Consider the following 15,486-nt stretch of genomic DNA (forward strand, 5'->3'; position numbering starts at 1 on the left):
TAGATTTGTTTTTTTATTTTTTTTTTAAAGAGATGCCTAGAAAGGTCTGATTTTGATATGTCTCAGGCATATAGTTTACTGAGCAGCTCAACAGGGGAGGAGTTACTTGGATACGTGAATAAATGCTATGTTAAATCATGACCTTAAATAAAAACAGGGTGACAGCACTATGTGTGAGAAATTATGCTGTACAGGAGGAAAAATACACATCCCTACAGTGTACCTACAATGCCTGCCTATAGAACTGTCTCCCTGGAAATGCTGCATTAGTTTTTGGAAAGAAACAGCTAACTCTCCTTGTTCCAAGGCACCCACATAAGAATTACAGGCTGCTGGATCTATTCAGGTTCATCAAGACCCTACTGCTGTTCACCACTGAGCCTACCTCTTTGCAAAGTCTTCTGCCACTGGACTAAATACCTAATCCTTAAGAGTTTCACCTGTAATCATTAATACAACATTCAAGCTTTAGAAATTCCCCACTAAAAAAAAAAAATTCTAATACATAACCAGCTTGTAGTGAAAGAACTAAATTTCTTTACCAAGCCATAACATAATTCCAAGTTAATCAAACGCAAAACATTAGGAAAAAGCCTACAGGAAATAAAACATGCAATATGTAATGTACACAAAGTTCAACACCCTGAACTCACACACAGCATGATCACCGTGCCTGAATTTAAAGGCAGTTTTAAGGCCTTTAGCTTGCTCACTCTTCTTCACTGTACCAAACTTCTTCTGCATTAATGGAGTTTGTATGCCATCCTGTCCACCACAGGGTTTAGGGGAGATTTTTCTGCTAGAAAAGCTCAAATTAAAGCAATTCAAGATCAATTGTTTGCTTTGAAAGGAAGGTTACAGCTGTCATTCTGATACTAACGTGTGTTGTGGTATCTCTCGTCCATAATGCAGGATGTGGTTTCCATAGAAATATCTTCTTACATCAGTATCTACAAGCCCTCCAATTATTCCCTTTTGGACATCTCATGCAATCCAATAAAATCTTTTCAGAGCTGGGAAATAACTAGGCTCAACTACTACTTAATTACTTGGTGAGAAGAAAACGAAAAGGACAATTAGCAAACAAAAGCTTTATTTAAAACAAAACACAAGATGGAGAACATGTGTCTTGCAAAAAAAAAATTGTATCTTACCTTAAGAAATCTCTCCAGCATTACAAATTATGCACAGTCAATTACAATTTTTAAGACCATACTGAGATTTTGCTGATTTTTGAAAATGCAATTATGGTATAATTCTAAATTGTTTGGTGGCCTTGTCTCCAACTAAGCCCCCGGGGCCTGCTCTTTTTCTGAATCCTTTGCATTGCTGAGTATTGCTTGCACCTTGTTCTAAGTCCTCTTGTTCAGGACCCCGTGAGTTTAGAGTCCCTGCTGTTGCTGTGTCATCTTTTTTTTCTGTGTCACCTCCTGCCACTTTCCCAACACCAGGAATATATTCAATGCTCTGAAATTAGAACCAAGACAGAGGGAACACCAAATTATACACAAACAACATCAACTGTGACTTGATCCTAATACAAAATGCCTCTGTCAACCAAGACCACCATAAACGTGCAAGGCAAGAAACTTAGCTGCATTGTTTGTATAGAACAGCTTCACTCCTGCTGCTCTGCCTGAGTTCCCAGAAGTGTCAGCACAAAGAAAACTGGGAGTACACAGAGCCTTGATCTGGCTGGGTGGGCTATGAAGCCATGACCACAGCACATAACGCAAGAGCGTGGACCACAGGGGCCAGTGCTGTCATAGCTCCCCCAGGAGACCCACGTCTGAAGAAAACAAACTGATTTAATTGTGCAGCAACCAAAATGTGCTGGGGAAACAACCCCTACAGCTCTTTGTTTTGCTTCCACTCGTCTCTCCTTTTTCTTTATTACTTGAAAAAGCTTCATTAGTCTGATTTGTTTTCTCAAATACAGGTACCCCTAAATAGATTTAGGCTTCGTTCAAACCTCTCAGCTTGTTTTAGGCCTTCATCCTGCAAAAAGCTAAGCACAGTCAGATCTGCAGCTCAGTAGTGTGATAAAATAATTAGGACAGTAAAGAGCTTGGCTTACGCATTCTTAAGGTGTCACACTCAAGCCCATGTATAGGCACAGGAAAAATCACAGTTCAGTTCAGAAAGCCATTGCATATGCAAACCTTGAAATTTCCTGTATGCCAGCTTAGTTACACTTCCCTTATCTCGGTAAGGATCAAACTAAAATATTTAGCGAAAACTATCCTGTAGTCTTTAGCCTCTCAAACTACAACAGCTATATAAATTAGCTATATGAATCAATTATACGTGTACATATATATATATATTATACAACTATGATTACCCACATAAACCTATGAGTCAGGAGTAAAAAAACACCTATACTTGTCTGTGATGGACTCTCATATTTAAACCTCACTACTTCACTAAAAGGGGAAAAGGCCACCAATGAAAAAGAAAGTCATAAAATAGCAAATTAGTCACTGTACCTCATTCATCTGGTCCACATCTGATTGTCTGGGTTTACTGGTTTGAGCATTTTCTATGTGAGAGCTCACTTCAGCCTCTGGAGGAATGGGGTAAATAGTTTTGCCTCCGAAAGAGATTAAAAAGGAAAAAATGTTAGCAGACTTCCATGGCAATTTTCATTTAAAAAACACACCAGAAAAAGCCACCTGAATGCTACCTTCAACCCTCTTGCCTTGCTTTGTCAATTAACCAAACCAGGGTGCCTGACGACACTACCACAAAAGACCAAGGTCAACAACTGTACTGGCAACAAAATGTCTCTGGGTCTTTCTTATCTTGAAAGTTCTGCTAAATAGATAATCTATTCATCTCTTACACCCAGAAAACCCATATCCCTTCCTCCCTTTCAGAAAATGCAGATACTCTGATCAATTCAGATAAAGGATTATAAGCAATCATTTGAAATTGATTTTAACTCTTGCTCGGTCTGCTTATTTTTTGCATTATCTTCACATTTACATGCTTTATGTATATTACTAAACTACTTCAAAAACAGCTCATTTCACTGCCTGGTAGATTTAGCAACTAGGACCAAATCATATTAAACAATTTCTGTTCCTCCAGTCAGCCCCAGAAGAGAAATGTCACTGTGTTCCGGTTACTGAGACTATTTGTTGTAAATAAATCTCTCCATTTTTGAAACAATAGGAATTAATTCAGAATGAATGATTGCAGCTATGTGTGACAATATGCTAAAGAGCTTTATTTTTATAGATATATGTATACATGGAGACAGAAATATATATGTCTACTTATCCGTGCACATCCAAACTGAAGTATCAGTTGCAGTAAACGCAGTGTTGCAGTTTACCCATAATGCCACTAGATGCCACAACATAACCTTGCAAAATTCAAAATTCTGGCCTCAGGGTTATAGAAACCTTTTTCAGAATATCTGTGATTGCAGAATTCTTACAACAACATTAATAGTATTCAATCCTGAGTGCCGGGGGGGGGGGGGGGGGGGGGATGTAATACGAGCATAATTTTCAATTTTTCTTCTCAATAATTTTGTTCCAAAATATAGCATTGCAAATGTCAATGGGGATCTAAGAAATCAGAGGAGAATAAGACTTGTCTATTTTCATAGTTGTTGCCATAGATCCAGATTGGAGCTGACAATATTGAATTACATTGTGTTTTGCTTTCTACATAACAGAGCAAGTAGGAATGAAGCACTGTGTTCCCAAGTGACGCCCTAAAGATAGAATCATAGAATCATAGAATAGTTTGGGTTGGAAGGGACCTTTAAAGGTCATCTAGTCCAACCCCCCTGCAATGACCAGGGACATCTTCAGCTAGATCAGGTTTCTCAAAGCCCCGTCCAACCTGACCTCGAATGTTTGCAGGGATGGTGCATCTACCACCTCTCTGGGCAACCTGTTCCAATGTTTCACCACCCTCATTGTAAAAAATTCCTTCCTTATATCCAGTCTAAATCTACCCTCTTTTAGTTTAAAACCATTAAGCCTTATCCTATCGCAACAGGCCCTGCTAAAAACTTTGTCCCCATCTTTCTTATAGGCCCCCTTTAAGCACTGAAAAGCTGCAATGAGGTGTCCCCGAAGCCTTCTCTTCTCCAGGCTGAACAACCCCAACTCTTTCAACCTTTCTTCATACCAGAGGTATACCATCCCTCTGATCATTTTTGTGGCCCTCCTCTGGACCCAAGCCAACAGGTCTATATCTTTCCTGTGCCGAGGGCTCCAGAGCTGAACGCAGTACTGCAGGTGGGGTCTCACCAGAGCAGAGGGGCAGAATCACCTCCCTAGACTTGCTGGCCACACTTCTTTTGATGCAGCCCAGGATATGGTTGGCTTTCTGGGCTGCGAGCGCACATTGCTGGCTCATGTCCAGCTTTTCATCCACCAGTACCCCCAAGACCTTCTCAGCAGGGTGGCTCTGAATCCCTTCATCCCCCAGCCTGTATTGATACCAGGGATTGCCCCAACCCAGGTGCAGAACCTTGCACTTGGCCTTATTGGACCTCATGAGGTTCACATAGGCCCACTTTTTGAGCTTGTCCAGGTCCCCCTGGATGGCATCTCGTCCCTCAGGTGTGTCAACCACACCACTTAGCTTGGTGTCATCTGCAAATCTGCAGAAAATCTAAATAATTGTGTGTGTATGGAACACATAAGTGTACAACTCCAGTGGTTTCCATTCTATGCCACATCATTTTCCTCTCTGTGTCCCTATACAACAACTCTGGAAACACAAGCTTCTCTTTACATGTACGGTAAGCAGCACACTAGGTCAGATGATAAAGGATTCTTGCACTCAGAAAATGTTTCTGCTTTATCTACTCTTAACAGATAGCATGAACCCGTGGAAAATTCTCTTGCTATTTCCTCACCAGCTATCAGACAGAGCTATGCAGGAGTAATGCTGCCTTTAGGACAAAGCAAAACCACGGAAACTCTCCCCTAGTTTTAGCAGGCATTATCTGTCCTGCACTCTCCCTTGGTATTTCCCTGGGTGCATAATATGCACAGTACTGGGATAATACAAGCACAAGAAGCACACAAGTAGGTTCCATATGTAAAACAGACATAATAAATGTATTACACACTGTTTTAAATACTGTTGTTATAGTGGGTTGATTTTGCATTGAAGATGGATGAAATAAAGCCTGTTCGGCATATTCGGTGTAAAAGAAAGTGATGCCCAGTGAGCTGTGCACCAGAGTGGAGAATATAATTTAAAAAGCAGATTTTTATTATACATTTTAGTGCCAAATTCACTTGCTTCTGCTTACTTCCACTACAAAGATCACATTGCAATTCACAATCCATATAAATATATATAAACACACACCCACACCCATTTCTGGTTTATACTTTCCGTCCTTCCTCTTTTTCTAGATACGAGATATCTCACTTATGTGCAGAACTGGCCAAGGCAGTTCCCAGGCCTCATGTGTATTTTTTACTGACAGCAACTCTCGTGGAATTATATTTACCCATGTTCTGGGTTGTTTCTCTTCCTTTGTTTGTTTTTGTAGAAGATGGCAAAAAGAAGAAAAAAGAAAGTATACCCTCCTCCAGGATACACTTTCTGCTTGCTGATCTGATCACAGTTCTCTTCAATTGCCATTAATAAACTGAACTTAGCAAGATGGATTAAAGGAAAGAGCAACACCAGTTTTTGTTGGTTTAAAGCACGAGGAACATAAATATAATGGCTTCAGAGAGAAATCCAGCCTAGGGCTAAATTCTGACTTAACTCTCCCATGGGGTGCTGCAGACAAGATGAAACACAATGTCTCAACTGAAGGTCCCCAAGCCAATAGAAAGCAGGATGGATGTGGGATGGCATGGGAGCAATTTGCTCTGCAGCACTCCTTGCTGCACTTCCAGGAAGAGACAATGTGTGTCCTTTTGGAACCTAATGCATATCACGGCTTGTGTGCCTGCAGCAGAGGAACCTGTCTGGACACTCAAGCCAGCTGAACAGATTACATCAACAAGATCCCTGTATGCACTGTCAAAAGGTTTTCCTACTCTGTTGCTATCTTTTGTGAAGTAGGCAGAAAACGCTCCCAGCAAGAAGGATTTACCCTGTAGGAGGGCACTCTGAATCTTCCAAAAGCCATAGTGAAAATGTTTGTTTTCATCCAAGAATGGTATTGGCAGCAATTTGAAGGTAATTAAACACATTGCCCATTGGCAATTCAAATTTCTTCTTCGTAATAATTTCAAAGAGAAACCCCCTCTCTATAACCCAGACATCGCGTTGTGCGACAGGAATTTTTTGGGCTAACTTCTACCCTGCTGTAAGTGCACTGCAATGGGAGTTACAGCCACTTTATGCCAAGACCGTGCTTTGTTCGCTCTCTCTCAGATGCTCTGTAGTTCAATTTCATTACCTCAAAATTTCTAAGAATTGTCCTGTTTACTGGGAAAAGACCAGTGAACAGGACTGCACACTCAGTAGTTTCTGCATTTGCAAACAACAGAGAAACCACCTATCTGTTATCACAACCTAACCCTTGATTTTATTTCTTATCTTTATATAACTAACATGGCCAAGTTCACACTGTTTATTTTAACTCACTTCCTGAAGGGGATGACTCCATCTGAATTTTCAACCAGATATTCACTCGCTGGCTCCAATCTCCTGGTGCTTCCACCTCCCACAGTCGCTTCTGCTCCTCGGGATAAGTCTGCAAGAATTTCTGGCAAACTGAGTAGGAGAAACCAAGGGGTAAAAGCATGAATGAGTGAAAAGTGCAGTGGAAGAGCGAGTGTATTCTATCCCCGACATTCTCTCAGACCTACTTTCATTAGTTCCTTTGGAAATGTTTTCTTGTGTCTTCTCATCTTCCTTTTTTTCTTTTAGCTGGGGGTTTTAGGAAAAGTCTGTGTGGAATGACCTGAACAGTCACAAGTGAATCCTGTCCATCTGCTTCAGTCTAGATTACTTCCTTGTGAGCACAGAAACACAGGACTTCAAATGACTTACTGAGCCACCTTCTTCTGGCACTGCATCACAGAACTATCTCCAGACACTTAGCAGGTTTTACACTAACAGCAGTAAGGGTTTTTTCACCCTCACTACTCTGAAATTAAAGGTGTTTCAGTATCTTCCAGCTTTAACCATTAAGAATGCTACTCTAATTTCTATTTATAAACAAAACCTTTCTATCAGTTTGTTCTTAGGCCAATACCACCCTCCATTTTACTACTGCTACCCTATACTCTGTTGCTGGAGTTCATTTACTTCTTTGGGTGTGGAAAACAGGAAATAGGAAGAACTAACAGAGGAGTAACAGGGGTACCTGTGTTAGATGTATGGTCGCCTTTAGAAACCATATTCCACAGATTCCCATCATTGTCAATACATACTGAACATTAATATAATTTGGATAAACAATCATATTTAGGTTTGCGTATGTTACCAAACTGAAATCTGTAGAGGAGGCATATGTTGTAGGACAAACGGTTCCACAAATTTAAAGGGGATTTTTAAACTTTCCTTAACCACCATTCTATCAGTTCCATCAGCTGTACTAAGACAGCAATCTGTAGACAACAAAATTATTTTCATGCTCTCCTCTGTCCATTGTAGCTCATGATACTACAGAATGGGTAATTTATCTTCAACATTCAGTTGAGTTTATCAATGGGATGTCAAAACAAAAACCCGAATTCTGGTATGTAAACATTTGCCTTACAGTAATGAGCAGATCGATGTCATTAATTTTATTGAAGGATATCCAAACTAAATTAAACATTTCAATAAATGCTACTGAAAATAACACATATGCCAAAATAGAGATATCTGCTAAATGGCTTTTTACTTGCTTTTAGGTCTCTATAGCACATTAAATAACATCCTAGTGAAAACTGTGCACATTTAGTACAGCGATTTAGAGTAAAGGGTTGCATTCTTTTGTCAGAGTATGAGATTGTGGTTCCAATAAAACTAAAAACAGGCAGTGACTTCAATATACTCAAAATTTAAATTTACACCAGTAGTATTTTTATAAAAGTAGGACCCAGAAAACCTAATTAGAACATGATACAAGTCAAATTTATTCACTATTAGCTCTAAACTTAATCGAGATGAAAGCATAGTCTTGCAATATATCACTAGCATTAACACATAAACAATGCAGTTTTATGATCCATAATGTCTAACCCATTGATGCTTGCCATAGGAAAAATGGATATTACTGGGAGCAGAGAAAGAATGTTGCCAATACTATTTCCTTCCTGAATTTAGAAGTAGTAGTACCTCAGAAACTCATGGGGTACATTTGTATACATTGGGGTATATTTGCATACATTCAATGGCACATATTGACCAAGAGAAAGAACAGATACAGTCAAAATTTTGTTGACACTTATTAGGAAATGGCTGTAAAGTCATAAGTGAATAGAAACATCTCCCAAAAAATGATGGGAAAGACTGTATACCATACAGAGGGGGCAACTTTAGGAAAAAATGCTTTTCTAAAGAAAACAGTTTTATAAATAATGTGAGCACAGATATTTTCTGCAAATTTTACTAGCAAAACCAGAACTTCAACCTGAACACAGAGAAGACGTATAACTACTTAGTGATCTTCTAAAAGTGACAAATGTTCAAAGACAGTCAATATGAAACACAAAGTGACGTAACTGGATGAATGAGCAGAGCCTAGGTATATGGCTTATTAAATCTAATTTCTTACAAATGCAGTATCTACAAGAGCATTATGTGCATAGTGTAGGCTTGACAACATCTTACAATTATTTTCCCTGTGGTGTGAAATAAAATGGGTAAGTCACTGTCTAGGACAAGGACACAGTTCTATTTCTAAGAGAGAGTGAGATAAGAATGCAAAATGTCAAACAGGCAGCATGAGTTCTATGCTTCTCATTGTCTTAGATAAATATTGGCCTACCTCGCTACAGGAAATTCCAGATGTCTCAAGAAAAGTAACCATTTGCACGCTAACAACAGTTCAGTTCAGACGAGCGCACTGAACTCTTATATAGTTAAGAAAAACCTACCAAGACCATATTGAAATTTATACATTATACATAACCCTTACCTAACATTTCCACATCAAACGACTTACCTTGATACATGGCAGCAGAAATAGGGCAGCTGATCCCCAAGGCATCCTCAGCCATGAAAGACTGACAGAAATCATGCAGCATTTTCATCCCTAGGCCATCTCTTCTGTACTTTCTCCGGACGAATATAGTATCCAAAACCGGCAGCAAGTAACATTGACTGGTTGTACCATCACATAGGCTCCCTGAAAGCAGACAGTAAAAAAATACATTAATTTGAAAACAAAACCAGTATTGCTGCACTAACTGCTGTGTGATTCTAGCCACAAATACTGCCCTGATACCTTTCCATGGGCTATGAGGATGACCCCAACTGAAGTGCATTTGCATAGACAGTAAAACACTTTCCAGGAGGAAGATTTGTGCCATCAAACTGAGAGAACCTGCTTAACATGTGGTTTACAGATCTCACCACAGTATTTTCCAGACTCCAATTCTTCATAATCAGACCATCTAGGTACACAGGCAATGTATGTAGGAAAGTTCACTGAAAAGATATAACTGGGCTATACCCGAAAAGGCATCATTATTCTGAATGTAATCTCAGTATATTCCTTTAGCTTTTGGCTATTCTGGTAAATCACCCCACAAATTCTTTTCATGAAATACACTGAACCACACAATGCAGCATGATCTAAATACTCAGAAGGTCCATATTGCCTGATGCAGCTGGACAGTGAAGAAGGCTTCCAGAGAAAACTCCCAATACTGTTGAAGCTAACAATTTCATAATGTCTGCAGGGAGAGAAGAGAGGCTCTCTTGGCCTCTGCATACATTGCTGTTGTGCATTCCCAAATGGTGTGATAATACTCCTAAGTATGAAACTTGACTGGCCCCATCATTTACACCTCCTTTCTGACTTTTACTGGTCAGAAAGTTATACAACCCTCTTACTCCATATTCAGTCTTTGATCTTCTAGTTCAGTAAATTCCACAGACAACTTTACAAAAGAATATTTCGTTCAGTTATCTGTCAACACATACTCAGCAGTCATCTTCAACCCTTTGTTGGTAAGAGAACCACACAAGAAGTGTTGGGGTTGCTCCACCTGAAACTGGAAACAGATCCCTAACTGCTCATGCTCACAGTGACTCTGGGCCAGAGGAAAGGAAGTCCATCACTTGATGAGTATAGACACTAATTAAGGCACTTGGGTATAAAGCCATAAACAACTGAGTGGAGCATTTTAAGAAAATACTGTAAGTGCTCCTTTGTAAGTCACTCAATTTCTACTGAGTGGTAATTTATCACACATGTACCTTCTTCTAGTCCATCGCTTGAACTGCTACTATCAGTGTTAAACTAGGGTTTTCACTCAAGGACAGTCCTTGCTAATAAACACACTAAGTCAGTCACTTGAAATCACGGGGACATGACATAATGCTTTACATGTGGACAAAATACAGACTCAAGTATAAGCCTCCAAACTATTAAAACTCAGTCCTCAGTGAAAACTGTCAAAAAAAAAATAGAACCAAGGGTTTTATTTTGCAATCATGTATGGTAAACTCAAACTGGAGTCAAGAGAAAGTTGATTAAGAACAGACATTCAGGGTCCAAAATTTTAATGTCACCCTAAACAACTTAGGGTCCTATTGCAGGAGGTACATTAGCAATTCACTGTACAACTTCCATTCAGTGCACAATACCATAAAGACAGAACCTCAAACTACTTAGCATAAGCATTCAACCCTGAAATGAATGACCAACATCAGTTCACCAACTACCTACATATAGGATAAGGTCACCATAGAAACATCTCGCTGATTTATTTTCATTGTTAGAAAATATTTATAAAGATTTTATGCTGCTTCGATCCCGGTACATGGCAATTTAAATAGAAATGGATATCCAGGCCTTTATAACAGAAAAAGATAAAATTTTCTTACTTTGTTGCTTAAATCTCATCAAGACCTTCTCGGTTTTCTTTCTTACCACTTACTAGTGTACCACTCAGTCTAGTTTTCAGTGTCTTGACACATGAAACTTTCATTGCTTCACTTAAGACCTATTTCACAGTTTCACAGATCTCCTATTGAATGGCTGTTCCTAAATTCCAGTATAAGACTTTTACTTAATAGAACCATTTTTTTCTTTATCACAACCCCATAGCTATCTTAAACTGAGGTCTGCTTCGGTCCCTTGAGTTGGTGTCTAGTACCTTTTGCTCATAGTTGCCAGGCCTGACTTTGATTACTCTCTTTTCTAGGATGACAATTCAGCAAAGCATACATGACTATATTTAATTCTAGACCCTGATTTGTCAAGGCTGTAGCTCTTCATTTAGCAAGAATCCACATCACACATACTCAGCCATACAACAAGAGTATGTAACTACATAACCAATCAATTCATATCCAGGCTTGGTCCGCCCCTGCTTAATCAAAGTGCATGCTTAACTTCAAACACGTGTTCAAGCACATTGTTGGAAAAGGATGGTTTGTGGTGGTGTTTATAACCTTTCAATATTTGTAACACATGATGGGTAGTTACCCTTTTTTCATGAGCCAAAAAATTGAGTATATCCCCAGTCCCATTGTTAGCTGCCAGCCCAACAGAGATGTTGGATTCCAGCAGTGTTGCACCATACGTTCTAAGAAAGGGACAAACTTTTCCTTATGAAATCAATAGCTTTAAGAATTCCTTCATGTTGCAAGGGTCCTTATAAGTTTATTACTACCTCATATAGTCTGTTTCCTATAAATCCTGATGAGACTGCAGTGCAGCAATCCCAGGAGCCAAGTGATTTATGTCTGTGCTCCTAATTTTGTGTTGAGAAGACAACAAAAACTTGTAATGTTTAAGGCACTGTAAATAAAGAAACCAAGAAGCCATTCTTCACCTTGTCCCTGGGAAACATATTAGAAGTCATAGCCCACAGCCATTTGAAATAAAATAAACAAACAAACCAACCTTTGGAACAAAGGCCACTTTGTCTCTAGTTCCCATCCAACAGCAAAGAGGTTACCATAAGCTAATGGTGGCCCAGAGGTGACCACTAGGGTCTCACACATTTGGTTCAGAGGTTTGTTTCATTGTTGAAACACACAAAGAGACTAAGTTTTGAGGTGAGGGAGGAGACAGGGAAAATAAGGGCATTGGCGATGGAGATGGAAGTATTCGTACAGTCTGCCCTTTGAAAGCCTTTGATCTGTTTGGTTAGGTCACGAGTGCCAAATGACCAACTTATGAGCCAGCAAAATGGTAAACAGATATTACAAGGGCAGGAAAGCAGACACCCATTAGCATTCCCAAAGAGCCACAAACCAGAAAAAAAAACAATCCAGTCCCCACATCCAACAGACCCAAACAAAACAAGGTTGTGCATACTGACTATTTCCCTGCTGAACAAGTTGGCTTGGCACTCACATGTTTGGACAGGCCTTAAGCAGGCTGAGTACTTGTGTAAAGGGTGGGGAATATTTCTGCTGAATAGAACCCAAGGTCAACCCATTGTGTGAGTTTGTATGTGAGAAGAGGAACAAAGGTTCTGGCTTCAATAAAATTAAATGAATTCATGTCTTGACTGGTATGTAGTCATTTAATTTTTATTACAGCCAGAACCTTCAGTCTGCCTCAGATATGCACATTAAAAATATTATTGCTAGAAAACAGAGGGAGACAAAAGCAATTATCCAACAAGATTTCAGCTTATTGTCTGTCAGGTTAACTTCAATTCTGATTTAATTTTTTTTTTCTAAAATAAATGTATGTAATCAGTGAAAAATAAAATCCTATTATCTTGCAGGAATTTATTTCTAGAGAATACCACCTGGACCACCAAAGTATTAAAAGAAATTTGCGAAGGCTGATATGAAGAGGGGCGTGAAATGGATTTTAGCTTGGGTAGCCACTTCCAAAGACCACTGTCTAAGGCTCTGGGGTAGCAAAAAGCAGAAACTGGGCCACAGTTGCTTTGCTGCCTACTTTATATCAGCTTAGAGTTCTTGCAGTCAGGTGTTCCCAAACTGTGATTTATGGAGCATCTCTAAAGAATGAATGAGAAGCCAACAATGCATTTACTCCTGGATCAACTGCATGTTTTACAGCCTTCTCAGAGGACCCAATTTTGTTAAGGCTGGTTTGACTCACATCACAGAGAACACCATCTTTCTCCACACTTCTACTACTAAGATCTGACAAAAGGGACACAACGAACTGGGGAAGGGACAAGCTTTTACAATCTGACTCCTTTGCTTTTTGTACCGCAGACGGCTTGGTCTGCAACTGGGCTGCTCCTGTGTGTTATAGTAACAGTAATACATTAACAGTAGGGGAAAAAAAAAAAAAGCTGTATATAAAAAATGAGGTTTGTTCTCTTTTATTCTTAAAGGGACTAAGACACTCCTGGCTCATAGCATCCTCCAACTTCCTTACTGATTTATTTGCACTATGAATTTTCTACATTCTCCTGACATTTATGTGAAGGTGGTAAAAGTCCATTTTCAGTAATTACTAGTCCTCAGTAAATAAAAAAGAAAAACTTTCAGGGAATTACAAGGTCTCACTGCACAAAAAATAGTGTCAGTAACCATGATCATTAATCCTGCATCACTACACAAAACATTCTTTTTGAGGTTTTCACACAAATTTAGAACATGCTAAGAAAAAAATCTGATAGAAATACTTAAAAGAACATAAAACATATCTCAAAACCAAGTATCTATATGAAGGCTTTCTGCAAAATATTTCATATTCAGGTTGCTGTCTGCAACGAAAGGTACAGGGACAGGGAACTGTCATTTCGTGTTGTACCTTTAAGTAGCTATATTCAGTGAGGTCTAACTCCTCAGCTGTCTAATACGGAAGCCGCTGACATAGATAAAATTGGAGACATTTATCTTGGCACGTGACAAAGTGTCTTATCAGCCTCATTAGTGGCTTAGTACGTCTCATCAATCTTTAGTATACCCAGTGGTAAATGCTGCATGCCTGTCATTGGACAGGAATAGGCACATACCAGAGAGGCTAGGTTGATGATCTGTGTAGTCATGAATAAATTTTGTTTTAATTAAGGTGTCTAATGCTCATGAAAAGTGATAGCCTTGAAGAATGAGTCTTCTGTTTATCTACACAACAGGTGCAGGATGGCCAGTGTCAGTAGTTGCCAAATTGTCTCAAAACCTTGTCTTGCAGTTACTACGTCTCTGAGCAAGGCGGGTGCTCAAGACCATCTGCCCCTCTTTAGCTAGACTATCAAAAGAGATCCAGTTAAGGATGTTCATAAGATGGATGGATGTGTGGAACTGGACCAAAATTACCAAGTTCACTTTGTACAGGCCACCTAGGAACTGGCAAATGGAAATGACTTTACAACATTGCCAAGATAGTTAATTAGAATCACTGAAGTCCATTGAAAATTTAGTTTGCATAACGGCACACTAAATCTGTAGCAAAGATAGAACAGACTCTCTCCTCCTTGGTCACCGTTTCCATGATTCACCCAGATGACTTATGTTTGAAATAGCCATGCTCCACAGATCTGTTCTGGCTTATTTGGCTCCACTGAAGCATGGTTTTTGTCGTACTGTAGATAATGGAAAATTCACAGATGAGAAATACAGTTGAATACAACATCAGCATCAGAGTCTCAATTACCTAATGAAGAAAACAAAACTATAAAGAATGGCCAGGTAATTGCAGAGCATGGAAATAAAGGGAATCTGAATCACATGGTGGGCACAGAGGAAAATAATTTCTTCCTAGGACCAGAAGCTGTAAGAGAGGTCCAGCACAATGTAAAGTCCTGTGCTTAAGTTGCCCCTACTAAATGTTCTGACCAGGACAGTAAAAGGAAAAAGAACTTGCATTATGATAAAAAAAAAAAGAAAAGTTAAAAAAAAAATCTAAAACAACCATGTGAAATACAACTTCTAAGAGAAGATATTTATCTTAGCCTGTTTGGGGCCTAATAAATCCATGGCTCTCCTAGAAAGTAGAGAGAATAGGATCAGCCAGAGCATGGCTGGTATGAAATTGAAATCACAGAACTTCAGAAAGAGGAATTATTTTCTAAATGCATACAGCAAATAGCAAAAAGGGGCAAAAACAATCTGTTTCAAGCTTCCCGAAAAGACTTTGGCAAAAGATTGCAGTAATTTGTGACACAGGCCAAAAACTAACAAATATAGCTGCCCAGAGAAAAAAACCGCTGGCAACAAGAGACAGATGCTGACAAAGCTGGACTTGAAGAATTTGTATTTTATGTGGACCTGGTTTAAAACCAAACTGTGACTCTCAACTTACTCAGAAACAGTTTCAACTTGGCTAATACTCCACCCATAACAGACTACTGTGCAAATTTATTTTACTGAAGCATGAATCATTACAGCCCATACAAGTGTTTCTTTCCAAAAGCTTTGCTCAGAAATATTTATGGACTTAAAGGA

General features: G+C 39.2%; 1 protein-coding gene across 4 annotated transcripts in view; it reads right to left on the minus strand.

Annotated features, from left to right (window-relative positions):
* Positions 1 to 1,076: 1,076 nt before the first annotated feature.
* The window catches only part of FAM169B (Protein), a 40,926-nt gene continuing 26,516 nt past the window's right edge, over positions 1,077 to 15,486 (minus strand). For all 4 annotated transcript variants that reach the window (XM_069798515.1, XM_069798513.1, XM_069798516.1 and 1 more), the window contains 4 exons: positions 9,098 to 9,280; positions 6,586 to 6,714; positions 2,490 to 2,566; positions 1,077 to 1,467 (listed from right to left, as the gene is read on the minus strand). In XM_069798515.1, coding sequence (XP_069654616.1) covers positions 1,246 to 1,467; positions 2,490 to 2,566; positions 6,586 to 6,714; positions 9,098 to 9,280 — 611 coding nt within the window. In that variant the 3' untranslated portion in view covers positions 1,077 to 1,245. The remainder of the gene's footprint in view (positions 1,468 to 2,489; positions 2,567 to 6,585; positions 6,715 to 9,097; positions 9,281 to 15,486) is intronic.

This window comes from Haliaeetus albicilla, chromosome 12, assembly GCF_947461875.1.
Source record: "Haliaeetus albicilla chromosome 12, bHalAlb1.1, whole genome shotgun sequence".
NCBI lineage: Eukaryota > Metazoa > Chordata > Aves > Accipitriformes > Accipitridae > Haliaeetus > Haliaeetus albicilla.